We start from the raw sequence: 20,749 nt of genomic DNA, 5'->3' as shown, positions 1-20,749 counted from the left end.
AATCTCCTGATTGACCCTCTTGGAATTATTGCATAGACTTTTATGTTTCTTGGTCCTAAATTAAAATTAGATCCATGAAACACTTTGTAGTTTTCTATTTAAAGAAGACTTTAAAACCATATTGATTACTTTTTATTTGTGATAGTTGTATTTTTCTGTCCTGTGGGTCAGTGCTCCTTGATAGAAGAAAGATTTCTCATCCCTGCTCCAAATCTAGATTAGATATACAATTCTTCGCATCAAAATACATCAGGGAACTACTTCCCTGAAGTGAGAAGGGTCTTAAAATCTAGATTTCAGTTTTTGATGGCTCATAAACAATCTTAGAAATCTCAAGAAGAGGCTCATCATCCAGATGAAAAGATAGTTGGCTCCCAAAGTACATTAAAGTGAAAATGGGATGAGAATGAACTTATTTTGAAGGTCTACTATGTACTAGGCTTTGTGCAGGGAACTTCATATTATTTCATTTAATCCTCACCAAAATACCAACAGGCAATAGTTATTTAACATTCCTATTTTGTGGATGAACAGATGGAGACCCAAGGTAGTTAAATAATTTCCTTGCCTAAGGTTACAGAGGTAGTAAGAGAAGAGCTACTTTTAAAAGCCTGTGTATGGGGGCGCCTGGGTGGCTCAGTTGTTAAGCGTCTGCCTTTGGCTCAGGTCATGATCCCAGGGTCCTGGGATCGAGCCCCACATTGGGCTCCCTGCTCCGCGGGAAGCCTGCTTCTCCCTCTCCCACTCCCCCTGCTTGTGTTCCCTCTCTCACTGTGTCTCTCTCTGTCAAATAAATAAAATCTTTAAAACAAAACAAAACAAAAAAAACCTGTGTATGTTTATAAATCTGTATTCTTTCACCATTCTGCCTCCATATTTTTGTGACTTTTTTCCCCACAAACCATCTCAAGTGAATTTATTAGAATTAATTGCTTTCTAATCCTAACTAATCTGCAAGTAGATAATCCAAAATATTTTACTGTGGGTCTTTTATAATTTAGATGCAGATAGTGGAAGAGCTCCATGCTGCACGTGTGGGAAAAAGTGTGGATTTACCTGTGGTTTTATCTTCCGGAGAGTTAACAAGCATGGAGATTGACTTGGTGGAAGATGATGTACATTCCTGTGCTGGTATACCCTATCTGTAGAGGATGATGTTTCTGATCTCCTATGCTTTCTCAGGAGTTAATGAGCCAACATTCAATTTTTATAATATTTAGATGAAAAATGTTAAAATGTGCTCATTTGAAACAATAAGGTATGGTATATGTCTTCTAGTGACTAGAGTCAGGTCTAATACTTGTTTTATCATTTGTTTTATACATCTCACATTATTAGGCAGTTAGACATATTTTCTCTTTCTCTTTTTTTGCCAAGGGTCAGTAATCAGGGTTATCTTTTATTCTATCAACTATCAGAGCTGTCTTTTATTCTTGCCCTTAATCATAATTTTTGACAGTTTCAACTATGTAAAGCCCTGATCAGAAATAGTTAGAGAACAAATTGAGACTTACTGGAGGGAAGCTGGGCAGAGGGATGGGTTAAATGGGTGATGGGTTAAGGAGGGCCCTTGTAGTGAGGAGCACTAGGTATTGTATGTAAGTGATGAATCACTAAATTCTACATCTGAAACTGATATCATACTGTATGTTAACTGGAATTTAAATAAAAACTTAAAAAAAAAGAAATAATGCCAGTTGCTCAAAGGTATTATATGCATGGATTTCTTACTTATGTAGTAAAGTTTTGATCATTCTTCCTACTTGGAGAAGGTGATAGATATTACCCAAAGTCTGTTAGCATACAATTTTGAATTGTATTTATAAAAATGTAATGCTACATTAACATTCATATTGCACTTTTCAATTTACTAAGTGTTTTCCTGTGCATTAACTTATCTGATCTTCACAATGACCCTATGAAATAATAATGCTGATCTTACCTGTTTTCTTTCATTTACACATATTTATCTTTTCAATTATATTTCACTCACAGTGTATTAAAATTAGCTTATAAATCCTAAGTGTACCACTACTAGTGATGCAGAACAAGGTTTGGCAAACATAGTTACTAGTGGAGCAAATTAGTTTATGATTTAAAATCCACTCAGACAATTCAGGATGTTTCACTCGTAGATAGTTAAACATTGATTACTGTTCTTTTAAGGATTAGAGTAAACACGGTTTTGTCTGTCTAAAGGACTGCCTTCTTTTAAGAATACCTTCAAAGTTCTATGATATCAAAACTTCGGTTATTATACAAGTCTGTTATCAAGTGTCATGAAATCCTAACTTTGCTCTTTTTCTCTAGCAAATACTGCTTCAGATAAAAAGCTGCTAATTGTTATTGACACAAATATTCTGATGAATCACCTCAATTTTGTTAGAATTTTGAAGACAACAGAAATTCCAGGTATTTATAAAGCATGATTCTGATTTTCTTATTTGAGTTGATATTTTATATTAACGATGATGTGGGGTGGTTTTTTCCCCCACAAATACATTTCCATTTAGATATGTTATAAAGTATATGTCTTAAAATATATATATTAATAATCAGCATAAGTAAAAAAAAAAAAAAAAAGCGCCTTCATAGGTTAACCTAACAATCCAAAGTTACTCTTCTTTGAGCTCCTATAGTATCTATTTTTGTAACATTCATTTGATACTTACTTACATCTGTTTTTGTTTTTCTTTTAAAGATTTATTTATTTGAGAGAGAGAGAGAGAGCGTGTGCACAGGGGGCAGGGGCAGAGGGAGAGAGAGTCCTAAACTGACTCCGCCCTCAGAGCTGGACATGGGGCTGGATTCCTGACCCTAAGATCAGGACCTGCGCCGAAACCAAGAGTCAGATGCTTAACCCACCATGCCACCCAGGCGCCCCATACTTATATCTATTTTTAGTTACCATTTTTTATGTATTATCTCTTCATTTAGACTGTGAATTCCTTACTTTAAAACTTTCAATGCTCCTACAGCAGTTCAATTTAGTAGCTCAATAAATATTTGTTGACTTCTAAGAAATCTTTTTGATTTTTCAGGCTTTGACAGACTTGTGTTAATAATTCCCTGGGTGGTCATACAAGAGCTAGATCGTATGAAGGCAGGAAAACTGCTAAAACATGCCCAGCACAAAGCTGTGCCTGCAGTTCATTTCATCAATGACAGTCTCAAAAATCAAGACAGAAAGCTATGGGGTCAGTCACTACAGCTTGCATCTCAAAAACTTTGTAAGTATTGTTCTCTCGGGGTGTTTCCTGATTTAGATTTGTTTGGGTGCTGACTCATTATTGGGGGGAAATGGTGCGAAACTTTAAAAGAATTTATAATCATTGGAATGAAATGGCCAGACGTAGTGATGATTAGGGGTATTCTATTGGGCTTGGTTCAGGTGTTCTTGGATTTTTATTTTTCTGCTTCTAGGCCTTCTTAGGTTATGTCTTTATTTCACAGATAGTGACTGTATAGTCCTGTATGCATAGTTTTCTATATTATAGTACTTTGAATTCTTTTTTTTTTTTTTTAAATACCGTTGTTGAGTGATGAAGCCAGTAAGTAATTGAGGTTTCTAATCTGTCCCTGATTAGAATCTGTCACTGTGCAGTTTGTATAATGCAGAGAGAGGCATTGTTTTCCTCTGGTTTGTCAGAATCTGTAATTAGGAGGTGTTTGTATAATAAAGGTCTATAGAGTTTCTCTTGATTTATTTTTTTTCCATATTAGCTTCTTTTCAGTCATTTTTAAATCACTTTAGTTTTAGAACCTAAGTATGCTCTTTATGTTATATATATGTATCACCTTGTGGAAAAAAAAAATCCATGTGTAAAGCAACACTGTTGCCTCTGCAGAGTTTATCCATATATTTAGAGGATTTATTTCATTCTTTAAAACCTTGTTTCTTCTCAACTCATTCATTTATATACGTACATTTACACTAACTTAAATATCGTGGATTTATGTTGTCTACTCTACTCATATACAATAAGATATGAAAGAATTCATCCTATGATGAATCTAATCATGGTATTAACCCTGAGAAGGCTTTTGGCACAGTCGTTTAGTCTTAAATCTTTGAAGAAAAAGGGCCTCCATAATTCATTCATTCATTCCCTTTACAAATATTTATTAGCTCTTAGTATGTTTTATATACAATCCTTATGCATTTTGAGCAGCTTTGTGTGGTATGTTTAAAAGCTTTTAAAGGAGAACCACAAATATTAAAGTTAAGAAAATACTAAAATGTTTGAACATTTATATTGAACATCTTGGTGGTTCTTTTTTTTTTTAACTTCTCATTATGAAAAATTTCAAATGCAGAGGTCGAATAATGTATGACTCCTTGTGTACCTCTTACTGTTTTTCAGTAATTATCAGCATTTTGCCATTCTTGTTTATTCTCTCATTTCCTTTTCTCCTCTTTCTACTCTTGGAACTCCTGTAGTAATTTGAAGCAAGTCCCAGATACTGTATCATATCATTTTTACTCATAAATACTTTGGTATGTGTTGCTAACTAAAAAGTATGTGATACTTTTGTTTTTTTTTTTAACAACTACACAATTAACAAAATTAACCCCTGATCTAAACCATCCTGTCAGTAAAACCCCAAACCTTAAAAGGAGAGGAGAATTTTTTTTAACTCTTAATCTTCTACTTTTTTTAGTTTGTTGATATAAACTATATTTTATTATTTAATAGTATGGATAAGGATGATAATAATGGATAACACTTATATAGTCATTATTCTCCAGACCCTTTTCCAAGTGCTTTGCCAGCTAATATCTCATTCAAGCCATATAGTACTTGTGGAAGTTATTAGCCCCATTTTATAAATGAGGAAATTGAGACAGAGAGGTTAAGAACTTGTCCTAAATAGCATGTCTATTTCTTCAATAGATTTGCTTTGAAAATTATTTTAGAGCTCATTTTAGAATAGATATTTTGGCCACATTTATTATTTATAGATGCTTGGTATATTTCCTTTGACTTTTCCATGTTCATATGCTTTTTTGATCCTTTGACTTCCTCAGTCTCTGCTTTTTTTGATGATTGAGGAGGGTAGATCATAGTAGTGGTCTCAGATGTCTGTGTTGTTTCAATTTCTGGGTGTCTTCCTCGAAATCCATATTTTACTTTAATGTTTGAATGGTATTTGATGGTAGTTTTTATTAAATTGCTCAAATTGCTTTTAGTTATAAGGTCGTAGATATAATAATAGATTATTTGTAATTGTCTATGTCAGGTAAGTCCTTTATGTGTTTCTCTGTATCACTGTTTTCTTCATTGATCATTAAAAACATTCTTTATATAAAGTACAATGTATTTAATAGGTTTATTCTGTTGATAACGATTTTATGATATCCATTAGAAATTTTTATCATAATAAAATTACATTTTATATTCTAATGATAAACTAATATTCTTATGAGAAAACTCAATTCAAGATTCCTGAGTAAAATTAAAGTTCCTGTTTGGAAAAAGGCAAAAACAAAATGAACTTTTATTATACTTTACAAATGTCAAGCACATTTGCAACTAGCTCTTAATAATTGCTAATTTTGTGTGTATTATTTTCCTTTTACATAATCATTGAGTATTGTAACAATGTATTTTTTAAACAGGCATTTTTCCATCAAAAAAAGAAATGTAGATAATTCATGTTAAATTGCCTTCGTTGACTATAATTTTAGCCTTGTCCTTAACTCTTTTCAAAATTATATTTATTTGATGTAGTATTTAGTGTGGTGAGAGGAGAATAGGATTTGAAATCTGATTGATCTGGGTTTATAACCTGACCTGGGGAAAGTTAAAGATGAGGCAACTAAGTCAATGAAATGGGGGAAAATAACCTCCAGGTCAAAAAATGATTGTGAAGATTGGTTGAGTTAAATTAAAGTACTTGATGGTTTATGGCTTAGAATAGGCAATAATTCTCTTGTATCCTTGTTATATGAAAAGCTTATACAGATTGACTAGAAAAACAAAAAATCCCTTTTCCCTAAATGGACAAAGATTATTAATAGGTAATTCACAAAAGAAGTACAACTAAGCAGCCCCTTGTTCACTGCAAATATTCTCCTGTTTGACGTTTTTAATGTTGTTAATTTCTGATGTATAGATATTTTTAGTTTAGATCTTTCACTTTTCCTTTCTTCTTCTTATTGCTTCTAAGTTTAGAAAGTTATTCTTTTGCATCATACCAGTGCTTTGAGAATATGAATTACTAACTTTTCAGGAGAGCAATTTATCAGTGTGTTTCAAGAAGCCTAAAGATACAATTCTCTTTCTAGAAATGTTTTCTAAGACATAATCAGAGATGCTGACAGTGATTTATATAAGTAAGGTTCATAACAGTATTATTAATACAGCAAAAAATTTGAAACAACCTGAGTGTCTTAACAGTTGGAGAAGTTGCATACAATACTATAGCTATGTGAAAGAATACTACTGTATTTCAAAAAATGTTAATGACAAAATAGGATTTAAAAGAATAAAAAAAATCATCCCAAATTTGTTAGATTATGCATTATATACTTACAGATGGTGAATGTTGGATATATTTAGCTGATGGAATTATGAGTTATTTTAATTTTCTTTGTTTTCTGCATTTTCCAGATTTTCTAAATTATTTTATTTTTATAATAAGGGAAAAATAGTTATCTGCCACCCCCACACCTGACATTTTTTCCATCATTTTTATATTTTACTATATTTTTGTTGATTCATGTATTTGCCAAATACCTGTACCAGACACTGTTCTGGGGCCGCATCAGTGAGAAGCTGTTGAGAAGCTTAAATTCTTAAATTCTTAAATATTAAATATCATATTAACTATAATTTATACAGAATTTTGTGGGGTTTTTGGTGTTGTGAGTAGAGGTCATGCTGTTGTGCCATTTGAGCTGAGTTTTAATTAATAAATATATATTACTTAAAAAGTACTTGCTATTACCTCTTATTGAGCCAACTGTTTTCCTATAAATTTTCTTATTTCATTTTCCTGGTTAAGCAGTTTGCCCAAGATTACATGGCTAGTAAGTGGGAAAGCAGGGATTCAAACCCAGATTAATCTGTCTCCAGAGTCTTTGTTTTGTTCACTTTTGAACAGTACCTAAGCAGGTGCTCAGAAATATTTGTTGAATAAATATTTCATGAATATTCTTGCAGTTTTAGGCATGTTTTCAAGCCCCGCGTATTCTAGAAAAAGTGACAGAACAGATAATATTGAACTTTGATACCTTTAGAACAGTATACTGTAACCTTTAACCTTTCATCTGCTGAGTTGTTTAAAGCTAATAATTTTTTGCTGCCCATTTTGCCTTATAGTGTGGTATTTACTCTGTGGACTAAAAGAAGGAAAATCGGCTACTGTAGTATATGTCTGCTTGGCTTACTGGTTGTCTGATAAAAGAACTGAATCATATCTTCGGGCTTATGCTCTGAGATCATTTCAGTTCTGTCTAGACTTCACTAGAGATTGTGAGCTCCTCAAGAGTTTGTCCTTGTATATCCAGTTACTTAGCACAGAGGCTTGGGTACGAATTCAGCCCTATATAAAAATTTATTCCTTGAATGAATGAGTTTTCTAATTTGAATGTTTAGAGGACTAAGTAATATAGGCTAAAAGTTGAGGGGAAAAGAGTTATAGTCTGGGAACAGAGTTGAGGCTCCTTGTCTAGTATATCTTAAATTTTAGTGTGTAAGAGCTCACCAGGAGTTTAAATTCATGTTTGGGTCCAGACTCCAAAGATTCTTATACAGAAGTGGGTCTGGGGTGTGGCCCTGAAATCTTATTATTAAGTACCCGAGGGAGTTTTGAGGCAGGCAGTGTAAGGACTTAGGAAAAACACTGTCTTTGGTCTTGTTTTTCTACACATTACATCATTTTCACAAAATCCAAACTTTTACATCATGCTTTAAGGCTTGCAGAATGCCAGAGGACGCTGTGTCAGCCATTCGTTAACACTTGGTAGAAATTTTTGTGTTTCCTACCTAGGGCCCATATCGCCTTTTCCTGTGCATCTCTAAATGTTAATTGTTTAGAGATTAGGGAAAAGCAGACACATGAAAATGGTTCTGTTGATGGTAGAAGAGTTATTCATTATTTTATAGACCTCTTTTAGGTGGAGGTCATTTTAAGCATGATATAATCCTATAATTTATAATCTCTAAGTGACTGAATTGAGACTAGAATTCATAGCTTTAAGTTTCTAGTATGGCATTTAACTTACTGATCACTTTCTTTCTTTTGTGTTTATTAATAGTCATATCCTATTTCATTTTAGTAGTAAACTAACTACTTTGGTAATTCTACCTGAATTCTACCTTCTTTGGAATTCTACATGAACTCTAGATCCCGAATTTTTAAGGCATTGTTTTGCTGTGTCTTATTTTTCTCTTTTGATTTAAGAAGTGTTCTTTCTTTTAGATTTTTTTGACTTGTAAATACTGTCCAGATTTTTAGTATGCTTATTGATTATCGCTTTTGCTAAATTTGCAGATGGACTGAGTGACGAGAACAATGATGACCGAGTATTAAAATGCTGTCTTCAGTACCAGGAATTATTCCCTTGTTCTACTGTTATTCTGTGCACGTGAGTTTCATAGTCATTTTACTCTTTTTTTTTTTTTTCTAAATAGCAACTATACCAGAGAATTTTTAGAAGTCATATTATACCCACCAGACTAAGGATCAAAAACGTACATGATTTTCGAAAACTGCCAGTAAGCATATTCAATTTTGTGTCACATTCTTATAATGTGTAAACTATAGAAGAATGAGATTTGAAACTTATGAAGTCTTCAGTTTTATTTATCTGACATTCAGAAACCTTTTATAAAAACTGAGAACAGCCAATTTAATCTGTCAACAAAATAGTTCAGAAATAAAAGTCTGACAAATTTTTGGTCAAGAGGCAAGAAGGTTAATTAATTAATTTGTGGGGAAGAGGCAGTTCATGTTAGTGGTACACCTCTGGTGCCTGTTCATAGAGTGAGGGCTGGAGTCATGGGTCTCCCATTTACCAGCCCTGTGACCTGGGAGAGTTGCTTACCTTAGTTTCCTCACATGTAAAATATAGGGGGATACTAATACCTGCCTCCTGGAGTTATTGTGAGTACTTAGATAATGAATACATAAAGCACTTAGGGTAGTGCCCAGTACATAAAATGATCTCAGTAAGGGTCTTCTCCTCCTCTTCCCTTTCTCCTTCCCCTCCATTCCCAACTAGTATTTTCATAACTTAGTTCTAAGGTAAAACTAACATAACACTAAGCAAAATTGAACCCATCGTGTATGAGAAAAGGCTCTGAAGGAACCAAGAAGAGCAATTGTAAACTGCTGTTTTTGTCTGAGTTTTATTCACTGAAAAGTGGAGTTTTTTTTTTTACAGTTTCACAATCATGCCAAATTCTGTATGAAATACAGCAATTATAGAAATGAATAGCCCTAAGGTTTTTCTTGTAAGGCAGTTTGGTCAGTTATCATTTTAAATATATGGAAGCATTGAATCATTATGTTATACACCTGAAACTAATATAATGCTGTATGTTAACTAGAGTGGAATTAAAATAAAATTTTTAAAAAATATTAAAAAAATTCTCATTTTAGCTGTCTTCAAAGATGATGGTATGATGTTCTTTGGGGATTAAAGGAAATATTAAAGATTTCTGTCTCTAGGTTATTTTAAAATTATTTTTTGATCTAGGGCATAACATATCATCTTGGAGTTTGTGGAAGGCTGAAACAGCATAATTAATATGTTAATCATTTTGAATTTGATATAAGCTAAATTTGAGAGGTAATCGCTATGTAATTGTTGCTTTTTTAGTTCAACTTAGAATGAAAATTAAATTGGTGAGACTTTATCAATTCTCCATTATTTCTGCAGTCACTGTTTTGGGATTAACGGATGTAACATTTTTAGTGAAATGAAAATTTGTAGTCGGACTTTACTTTTAATTCTAGCATTATGTTCTAGGGGAGCCTGTTTTTTATTTTTATTTTTTCCTTTAAAAGGCCGGAATTGTGTCTATTGCATAAGTCCCACCTACTTATTATGAAGATGCTGTTAAATGAATGATGATGATGATGATAATATTGATAATGACAGTGCTAGGAGAACCCTTCTCCAACACTATGTACTGTACCTAATTCTAAGTGCATTACTTTAAATTTACAATCCTGAGTGTGGGCCAGCAACCCTTAGTTCATATCTCTATCTCTCTTCTGAATTCTAGACTAGTATATTCATCTATTTGTTTGCTTTCTCTACTTGGATGCGTCATAGACATCTGGGACGTACCATCTCCAAAAATGAACTCTTGAGTTTTCTTTCTAAACTGTTCTCCATCTGAATAAAAGGTGCCACTTTCCACCCATTTGCTAGAGCCAGAAACCTAGGAGTCATTTTTGATAACCGCTCCTCCCTCATAACCTATATCTGGTCAGTTAACGGGTCCTGTGCGATCTTTTCTTCATCTCCCCTGCCACCATCCTTTGTCTGCCATGCTATTTTTCCACTTCCTTTTTGACTCTAAGACTAATTTAGGCTCTCTGCTTCCACACTTGCTCTCCTCCATTTATTCTTCACAAAGTAATAATGGTAATTTTTCTTTTTTAATTAAAAAAAAGTTTTATTATGGAGAATTTCAACGATAGTCAAAGTGAAGAAGAATTAATAAACTCCTAAGTATTCAGCTACAATTATCAAAATTCTCCCATTCTTCTGTTATCTATATCTATTTACTCCCTGTCCTCCCACATGATTATTTTTATAAGGTTTTTTGTGTTTGGAGGGAAAATGTACAATATTGAAATGCACAGATCTTTACTATAGGATGTTGACAACGAATATACTGGTGTAGCCCACATCCCTCTCGATACATAGAACACTTCCATCACCCCAGAAAATACTTTTATGCCCCTTTGTGCCCTTTTTCTAGTTTAAGTGGAAGCTGAGATCACTTGTTTGAGACTGCTATAAATTTACCTGTCAGCACTGTTTCAGTTGGATCCCACAAATTTTGATGTTCTTTTTTTATTTTCATTCAGTTCAGTATAACTTCCCTTTGACATTTAGATATTTGTTGTTTAATTCCAAATATTTGCACATTTTCCAGTTTTCTTCTTGCTATCAATTTGTACTTTAGTTCCACTTTGATTTGAGAACATGATATGATTTCTTTTAAATTTGTTAGTTTGATTTATTGTCAAGAATATGGTCTATCTTGGTGAATGTTTTACATGCACTTAGAGAATTTATATTCTGCTTTTGTGGGTGGAGCATTCTATAAATTTCAGTTAAGTTGGTTGATAGTGTTGTTCAGGTTTTCTATAACCTTACCAATTGTCTGCTTATTCTGTGATTATTGAGAGAGAAGTATTGAAATCTCTAACTATAATTCTGGGTTTGTTTAATTCTCCTTTCAGTTCTGTTTGTTTTACTTCATGTGTTATAAAAACTTTGTAGTAAGATGCATACATTTTTAGGATTGTTTAGGATTGTCTTCGGAGAACTGACCCCTTTCTCATTATATAATGTCTCTGTCTGTTCCTGAAAGTCTCCTTCGTTTAGTATTAATACTACCATTCCAGTTTTGTTTTGGTTAGTATTTATATGGTATATCCTTTCCCATCCATTTACTTTTAACCTGTGTCTTTATACGAAGGTAAGTATTTTGTGGGTGGCATATAGTTGGTACTTTATTTTTTGTCCAGTCTGACAACTTGTCTTTTTTTTTTTCTTTTGAGAGAGAGAGAGAGAGAGAGAGAGAGAGAGCACAAGCAGGGAGGGGCAGAGAGAGAGAGAGAATCAAGCAGGCTCCACACTCAGTGTGGAGCCCGACATGGGGCTCGATCTCACCACCCTGAGATCATGACCTGAGCCAAAATCAAGAGTCGGACACTTAACCCCACTCAGCCACCCAGGTGCCCCACAACTTCTGTCTTTTAAGTGATGAGTTTATACCACTTACATTTAATTGGTTGGATCAAATCTGCCTTTTTGCTATTTTCTATTTGTTTCATCTGTTCTTTTTCTTTCTTGAGTTAATTGTGTATTTGTTTTATGGTGCCATTTTATCTCCATTATTGAATATTTATACCTTTTTGAAATAAATATTTTAATGGTTGCCTGGCATTTATAGTATATATCTTACTTGATCAAAGTCTACCTTCAAATAATATTATATTGCTTCATGTTAGGTGTAAGGATCTTATAACAGTTTCTTTCTCCCATCCTTAGTGCTATCATTGTCATATATGTTACCTTTACAAAAATGATGATAAGCACGTGTTTTACTATATTTGCTTCCATCATTTGACATTTAAAGCAATTAAAAATAAGTGAATATTTTAAGTGAATATTTTATTTCCATTTTGTGCACTCTTAATTATTTTTATAGATTCAAGTTTCTGTCTGGTGTTATATTCCTTCTGCCTAAACAAATTTATTTGACATTATGTGTCTATTGGCAGTGAAATTTTTGGTTTTGTTTGTCTGATAATGTCTTTATTTCTTAATTTATTTTTGAAAGATATTTTTGCTGGATATACAGTTCTGGGTTGATTTTTTTTTTTTCCTTTCAGTATTTTAAAGAGGTCACTCCATTTTCTTCTAGTTTGTATGGTTTCTGATGAGAAGTCTGATGTAAAAGTTATCTTTGTTCCTCTATATGTAATGTGTTTTTTTTTTTTTTTTTACTTTCTGCTTTCAAGGGTTTTTCTTTGTCTTTTGCTTTTTTAGCAGTTTATTTTAGCAGTTTTTAGCAGATATGTCCAGGTGTTTGTGTGTGTGTGGCGCGGGGCTAGGGGGGATAGGTAGAGAAGAAGGATTTATTCTGCTTGATGTTCTCTGAGCTTCTCAGATCTCTGGTTTCCTGTCTTCAGTTTTAGATAATTTTCAGCCACCATTTCTTCAAATATTTCTTCTGCCCATTCCCTCTTTTCTCCTTCTCATATTACAGTTATACTAGAGTAGCCAGTTTCCAAGATGACCCCAATGATTCCTGCCTCCTAGTATTAATGCTCTTGTGTAGTCCCATCCTGCATTATACCAGGGTTGGTTGTACCAGTGACATACTATCACAATCAGATTAGGTTATAAAAAATTAGGATATTAAAGACTGGAACTTCCTTCTCGGGCACTCTCTTGCTTTCTCCTCTCTCAAATCACTTGTTTTGTGGAAGCAAGCTGCCATACTGTGAACAGCCCTATGGAATAGACCCGCATGGTGAGAAACTGAAGCCTCCAGCCAAGAGCCAGTGATGGACTAAGGCCTGCCAACAGCCACATGAATGAGCCAATTAGACCTCTGAGATGGCTACAATCCTAGGCAACAGCATGTTCCAACTTTGTGAGAGACCCTGAACCAGAACCAACCAGTCAAGCTGCTCCCAGATTTCTGACTCTTAGAAGCTGTGTGAGATAATAAGTGTTTGTTTTAAGGTGCTAAGTGTTGGGATAATTTGTTATACAGCAATAGATAACTAATACAGACTGTTTGATGTCATCCCACAGCTGCTGGATTTTTTAAAAAAAACTTTTATTCTCTTTTTATTTCAGTTTGGGTAATTTCTTTTGACCTGTCTTCCAGTTTGTAATTTCTTTCCTTGCCTATGTCAGGTCTGCTGAGGACCCTGTTGAAGACATTCTTCATTTCTGTAACTGTGGCTTTTTTTTTTTTATTGCTAGCAGTTACATTTAATTTTCATGATTTTCATCTGTGCTGAAATTGCCTATCTGATTTTGCATGCTATTCACCTTTTCTATTAGAGCCTTTAATAAATTAATCAACATTATTTAAAATTCCCTATCAGATAGCTTCAACATCTGTGTGATATCAAAGTCTGGTTCTGTTGATTGCTTTGTCTCTTGGTAGCATGTTGTTTTTTTCTGGGCAGAATTTATATGCAGATTTTAGGGTTCACCTGCTCTGTGGTTTCCTCCCTTCTTCAGTTCCCCCCCTTAACTTTTTGTCTGCTCTGGCCAGCTCTGAACATTGTCTTCTTACATTCCAAGTTACTGTGGCTGTGCTTTCTGTTGTAGCCATTGATGAATTAGAGAATGCCCTTGGGCAAACAGATAGACTCTTGTAGCTCTTACCAGAGCAGTACCTCTGTGTTGAGGGTGGACTTCCCTCCAGCTCCTACCTTCATTTTATTGCTCCTTAGTGCCTTCAGATAGCTTTTTTTTTTTCTTTTTTGGTCCAAATTTTCTAATCCTCATCTGTGGGAAGATTAGTCTGACCAGGCTACTCTACCGTTAACAAAAGCTGGAAGCCTGTTGGATTCCAGAACAGCAATCTGATAAACACAGATGTGATCATGTCACTTACTCACTGAATGTCTTTCCATTTATTAATGCACTTGGCTTCCTCTATAGCCACATAAACTGGTCCCATGCACTATGCTCTGATCATACTTTCTTCTTTCAGCAAATAGCAAATTTTCACCATTTGTCTTATGCTTACTCTGAGTAAATTTGTAATTGCCTACCACATGGAAATTATTTCTCTTACTATGGCTCTCTGTTTATTTCTCTTTGGATGATCATATTCCTGTGTTCAAATCCAGCTCCCACTTACCAGGTACAGGTTTGGGCAAATTACTTAACCTCTTTACACCTCAGTTTTTCATTTGTGAAAAGGTGATAAAAATAGTACTACTCCTACCTATGAGGTTTACTGTGAGAATTGAATGGATTATATATATATATATATATATATATATATATATATATATATATATATAAAGTGCTTAGAACAGTGCCTGGTACCAGGAAAACACTCAATATATAATACTTACTATTTTCAAAAGCTCATATGCTGTGACTCTACTGTATATTAATTCCTTTATCTTCCTGGTTTTAAAAAAACTGTTATCCTTTGTTAATATACATGTTGAGAATCACCCACCTCTGATTAGATCCCATGTGTTTTGAGTTGCCATGTGATTTATCTTATAAAAAATAAAATATTTTTTCCTCCTAACCCCAACCTTAGGGATGATAGAAATTTGAGAAACAAAGGCCTAATAAGTGGTGTGAAGTCACTCAGTAAAGAAGAATTGAGTGCAGAGTTATTAAACTTATCTCTGAACACAGATGTATGTCATCAGCCTTGTATATCTAAGCAACAATTGAAAGCAGGTAGTATTCTTACTACAAATAATTAGAAATATATCTTTTATGTACTGACATTATTGATAACATTTGGAATTAATAGTAAATTTTCATCTTGTACATTTAAAATAACATTGAAATATTTGTTGGCACACAAATGGTTAGAAATAAATGAAAATAGAAAGAAAGAAAAAAAGAAAGAAAATTATAATGGTAATCCAAAAGACAACACAGTTAACATTATTGTCTTCTACATATGCTTTTACAAAATAATTTGAATTTTTGTCCATACACTCGCATACATTTTTACATGTTTATAATCACCATGCACATGCTATTTTGTACCTTTAAAATAATAGTAGCTACAGGATATATACAGAAAATATTCATTCAAGGTAGAGAGAAATTTTTAGTTTCCTTTCAATATTAGTTTCCTATTCATAACCTTCTATTAATGCAATAAAAAACCAGGTAATAAGAAGAGTTTGAAATATTCTAATAATAGTTTTATTTTTAATTTTAAACTAGTAAGTAAAGGTAGTACAATTGTTTTGTCTTTTTTTTTTTTACCAGAATAATCTGTCCTATAGCTTGATATTTGATGGAATGTCATATTAAATTTAACATAACTTAAAAATACATTCCAAGCCTTCTCCCTGAGTTGGAAAAATAAATATTGAAATCTTTAATATTGTATGTATTTTTTATGTATAATTATATAAAAATTCATATATATACACTATTACTACTTTTTTGACCTTTTTGGCAATAAAATTTCTTTTGTCATAATATTGAAAATGACATTTAGATGGAGGAAGAGGATTTTTAATTTATGGTTTTTCAGAGGTGTAACATGCTTTCAGTTTGTCCATTCTGTTACTATCACTTTAAGTCCTTAGTTGGTATTTGTAGAAATAAGCCACTTAATATTTTGCATTTTGCCATAAAGAAATTGCAGTTGTTTTCAGGTGTCAAAATATTAATGTTAATGAAATGGTATCAATTGAAATAATAAAAACTCACTTTAAAAGGGAGGGCATAAAGGTAGTTAAACTAGAGATTTTGGTCCTTTCAAAACAATTTACTGATGTGAGCTGCAATTGGAAGAATATATTATTTTTGGAAGAAAACACACTTTGATCCATAATTCTTCATTTTCTATTATAAATTGATGCAGAGCATTCTTTTAATTTTTCCTTTTTTTTGAGAATAATAAAACTAAAATTATCGTTAAAATATTACACATTTCCTAATTATCTATTTTAGTAAAAACATTCTGTTGCCTTTTGTCAAAAAGAAAGCATTTGCTAATGTGATATGTTTATGTTGCTTTCAAAACAACTTTTCTATAGATACATGTTTCTAAATAGTGTTTAAAAAGGAAAGTATTGGTTTGGTTTCTGTGTAATTTAAATACTAATTATATACATAAAATGTTTATTATTTATGGCCAAATACTAGTTATATATGTAAAATATTTACTATTCTATTGGTGTCTTAAATAAAGCCTATAACTATTTGTTTTAAAGAAGCAACACTGTTAAAAGAGAGCTATGAGGAAGAATCTGCACATTCTGGACTACCCATTATACTTGAAAGCATTGTATCTGATCTTGAAAAATCTCTTGGAACAGCTTTATCTTCAATATTAGAAACAGAAATGAAAATTGCTTTTGGAAATCTTTGGATGGAGGTGATAATTTCAACTCTATTAGTTGAAAATTTCTGTTTCACTGCTAAAGATTTATGACCTTATCTTAGGAAATATGACTTGTATAAAAAATGTGTAAGCTTCATTGTGATAATCTCTATCCCATTTACTTTTTTTCTTACAGTTTTTGAAAGAACTTCTTGAACATTAAATGGTGGACATTTCCTAAAGATTAGAAATGATATTTTATCACTCATTTTTTTTCAGTGAACAAGTATTTATTAGGTATTTACTGTGTGTCAGACACATTGCCCCCATGGAGCTCAATTTGAATTCAGAAAAACTTCTGTCTTCTGTAGTTTATTTGAATTAGAATGTCTAGTACAGGGAATTCCCATAGCAATATATATTCAGAAAAAGAAGTGTATATTTTGGCTCATGTTATATAAATGTGAGAATCAAAGTATAAAAATGATCATTATTAGCAAGATAGTTTATATTTTCTAGATTAATATCTTTTTAAAAAAATTTTATTTATTTATTTGACAGAGGGAGAGAGACAGCGAGAGCAGGAACACAAGTAGGGGGAGTGGGAGAGGGCGAAGCAGGCTCCCCGCTGAGCAGGGAGCCCGATGTGGGGCTCTATCCCAGGACCCTGGGACCACGACCCGAGCTGAAGGCAGACGCCCAGTGACTGAGCCACCCAGGCACCCCCTAGATTCATATCTTTTCTGCAATCAGTAAAATACCACATTTGGCAATAGTGGTCTTTTTAGTTTAGTTAATGTTTGTTTGCTGTTCGTATCTATAGCCAGGAGAAATATTATATCCCCCTCAATTGTAGATTGTATTTATACCAGATATTCAGTGAGATTCTAATACTTGTCAATATGATGTATTTGCTGCTTGATTATATTATATTATTAAGTACTGAACCAAGTACTTAATGATGAGAAATGATCAGAAGATTCTAGGAGGGTTGACTTAAATTGGATGTTTTATAATAGAGTCTACGAAAGTCATTGCATATGAATGATTCAGAACAGGATGTGCTGACATCTTTAGTACTAACTGATTAATCTCCTTTATAAACATGTCTTTATAAGAGTGTAGCCAGTGTTATGGTAGTTGACTTCTTTTTTCTATATAGATTTTCCTGCACCTATATGAAATAATTAGATTGATTTCTTCCTAGAATTGACTACATTGGGAAGTAAATTGACCACCTTTCCTGATTAAAACTATGCTCTCCTGATTAAAACAGTGCTTTTGCTTTGTGTATATAGTTTCTGAAACTATAAGGATTAATACCAATATGAATTTTACAAAAATAATTTGCAATGGAATTAGCAGTTTAAGATTATGATTGGCTTTTAATAAAACATCTTTTAATTTAAAAAGAATTCAACTAGGGGCGCCTAGGTGGCTCAGTTGTTAAGCATCTGCCTTCGGCTCAGGTCATGATCCCAGGGTTCTGGGATCGAGCCCCGCATCGGGCTCCTTGCTCTGCGGGAAGCCTGCTTCTCCCTCTCCCACTCCCCCTGCTTGTGTTCCCTCTCTCGCTGTGTCTCTCACTGTCAAATAAATAAATAAAATCTTTAAAAAAAAAAAAGAATTCAACTAACTGTATTTTGCCCAGAAATAAATGTAGGAATGCCTAAATAGGTACTTTTTAATAATAGGAATAATAAATAATTAGTAGGTGGTAATTTTTTCTAAATACTTTTTAGATGCTGTACTTGAAACCACCATGGACTCTAATTCATTTATTACAGTGCTTTAGAAAACATTGGTTGGCTGTATTTGGATTAGTTATGGAGAAGAACTTGCTTTTAACCGTTGAGAGCCTATATGAAAATCTCTGTAAAGGTATGGATTTTTTATTTTGTCTTTAGCAGTGTTGTGTTAAAGTCAGGCTAGCTGATATATTCCATGGAATGTGAAGATGAATTAATAAGAAATTGGTCAATTATTTTTTAAATAATTTACACTTCTGATTTTTAAAGGGAGTTTGTGACAGCTGCATGAATGGATGCAGTTCACAGAGCTTATGACCATTAATGGATCACTGTTGATGTTCCTGGACATAGTGAATATCTCATGTTTTATAATGTTTGAAAACTTTTAAAACCATATTTTACAGTGTATCAGGTGTGCAATAAAATTTAGATTTTTAAAAATTTCTTGCTGTGTTTAACACACAAATTCTGACCACATTTCATGTACTAATTTTAGAAATAGCATATCAAAGTATCTATCTAAAATATATGGTTAGGGAATAGGAAATGTTTGTCTTTGGGGCATAGTGCATTCTAAAGAACTGGAAGAGACTATAGTCAACCACTTAGTTGGTGGTTTTTAACAAAGTCATGTTGCATAGAACCTTCTTGAAGTGCTTCTGGAGCTGCCATGGATTGGAAATGGAAGGATTGATGGGGAGCCTGGAAAGTTGGTGGGCCTACCTATGGAACCTCAAACCTAACTTTAGCTGTGCAGTTTTCTTTTATCATTTTATATATGGAGATTCCATATAGGCCTTGGAAAAAAAGTTTCTCTGTAAGAAGAAAAAGATGGGAAAAGCACTGATTGAATATTATGAAAGCCCATGTTCTATAATTAGATTAACTAGCCCTGAGAGGGTAAGGGATTTGTCCAAAGTCAGGCAAGTAGATTTTGCTTGCTGTACCTTTAAGACGCAAAGTATATGTAACAATTATTAGGATGTTCAATTGGTCCTTGACTTTTTTGAACTTCTAACATGAAATGATCTGTTTATTATTTTATGTATTAGTTATATCCTGTCTACTTTTGAAAAATAACTGTGAGTATGAGAGGGCCATTAAGTAAGAACTTGAGCACAAGATGGTTAAGCCAATTTTAAAGTCACAAGAGCCAGGTAATGAAGAATAAGAAAGATAATTTTACCATAAAACATGTGCAAACAATTATTATAAAACTTGAACACGGATTTTAACACTAAGCATCCTGGAAGCTAAAACAAAACAAAAATAGAAACATATTCTATGGGAGGTATACCATAACTCTCTCTCTTTCCCTTGAAATGTAAACTTTTGGAAAATGTTTTGTATCTTTGAAAATTACTTCGGGATTTAAAGCACCTGGTTCGGTGCCTTATGACTTTTAAAAGTTGCCAATTTTTAAAATAAAGACATTTTCCAGGCATTATCTTTAACTATAGAAGTTATTTATAAGTAGTATTATATAAGACGTGGAACAACCTGTTGGATGCATCTTCAAAGCACTTTTACAAGGTATATAGAAACATTTTCCATATCTTGAATGGAAGCATAATTTAGTTGGTTCTATCAAAAGAGAAAGTCCATAAATCATGTATGATCTTGAACAAGATTTAGTTTTAAAAATGGCGTATCTAGTTGCCATCCTCCATTTTTCTCTTTTTCCAGGGGTGGGCAGTGTTTGTCTTTTGCAAACGGCTTAAGAGGTCGTAGGCAGCAGCTCTAACTGGGAATAGGACAGAAGTGAAGAGATGGTGACTCTTCCTTTTGCTAAAAAATCATTTTTGGAATCATTGTGTACATAGTTTATTGATCCTTGGTCTAGAAGAATCTGATGCCTAATGTTTACTGACTTGTAAAGAATATATAATAGAATTGTAAAAGTGCCTTCTGCCCTAAAGTAATTTCGAATTAGAAAAATCAGTTTATGATTTTGTTTACTGTCTTTTAATAGTATCCTCCGCTGTTGAATTATGCATATGTGTTTATCTTCACTATCCCAAAGAATAGATTCTTAGATCAATTCATAGAAAATTGTGTGGAAAATGATTAGTAGCTTTTTTTGATTTTGTTATCCATATTAACTTTAAGTGATTATTGACCTTATATAAGCATTAAAGTATTTCAACCATGTAGGTTTCTTTTTATGTTGTGTCTAGGTACTGAATTTATCATTGTTATTTCCCTTTAGCACATAATCTTAGTAAAGACTTCTTGTAA

At 33.0% G+C, this 20,749-nt stretch overlaps 1 protein-coding gene across 7 annotated transcripts in view; it reads left to right on the top strand.

Moving 5' to 3' along the window:
* The window catches only part of SWT1 (SWT1 RNA endoribonuclease homolog), a 100,316-nt gene that overhangs the window by 22,212 nt on the left and 57,355 nt on the right, over positions 1 to 20,749 (top strand). For 6 of the 7 annotated variants that reach the window (XR_013449860.1, XR_013449862.1, XR_013449861.1 and 3 more), the window contains exons 7-13: positions 1,002 to 1,131; positions 2,311 to 2,412; positions 3,042 to 3,230; positions 8,500 to 8,593; positions 15,003 to 15,148; positions 16,651 to 16,814; positions 18,503 to 18,641. Coding sequence is in view for 4 of the 7 variants with exons in the window: in XM_078078051.1 (XP_077934177.1) it covers positions 1,002 to 1,131; positions 2,311 to 2,412; positions 3,042 to 3,230; positions 8,500 to 8,593; positions 15,003 to 15,148; positions 16,651 to 16,814; positions 18,503 to 18,641 (964 nt within the window). In the remaining 3 variants the exon portion in view is untranslated. The remainder of the gene's footprint in view (positions 1 to 1,001; positions 1,132 to 2,310; positions 2,413 to 3,041; positions 3,231 to 8,499; positions 8,594 to 15,002; positions 15,149 to 16,650; positions 16,815 to 18,502; positions 18,642 to 20,749) is intronic. The other variant, XM_078078050.1, reaches the window with a different exon arrangement.

This window comes from Halichoerus grypus, chromosome 7 (assembly GCF_964656455.1).
Source record: "Halichoerus grypus chromosome 7, mHalGry1.hap1.1, whole genome shotgun sequence".
NCBI classification, from domain to species: domain Eukaryota; kingdom Metazoa; phylum Chordata; class Mammalia; order Carnivora; family Phocidae; genus Halichoerus; species Halichoerus grypus.
Note: the sequence above shows the minus strand (reverse complement) of the source record. Positions and strands in the feature narration are given on the sequence as shown.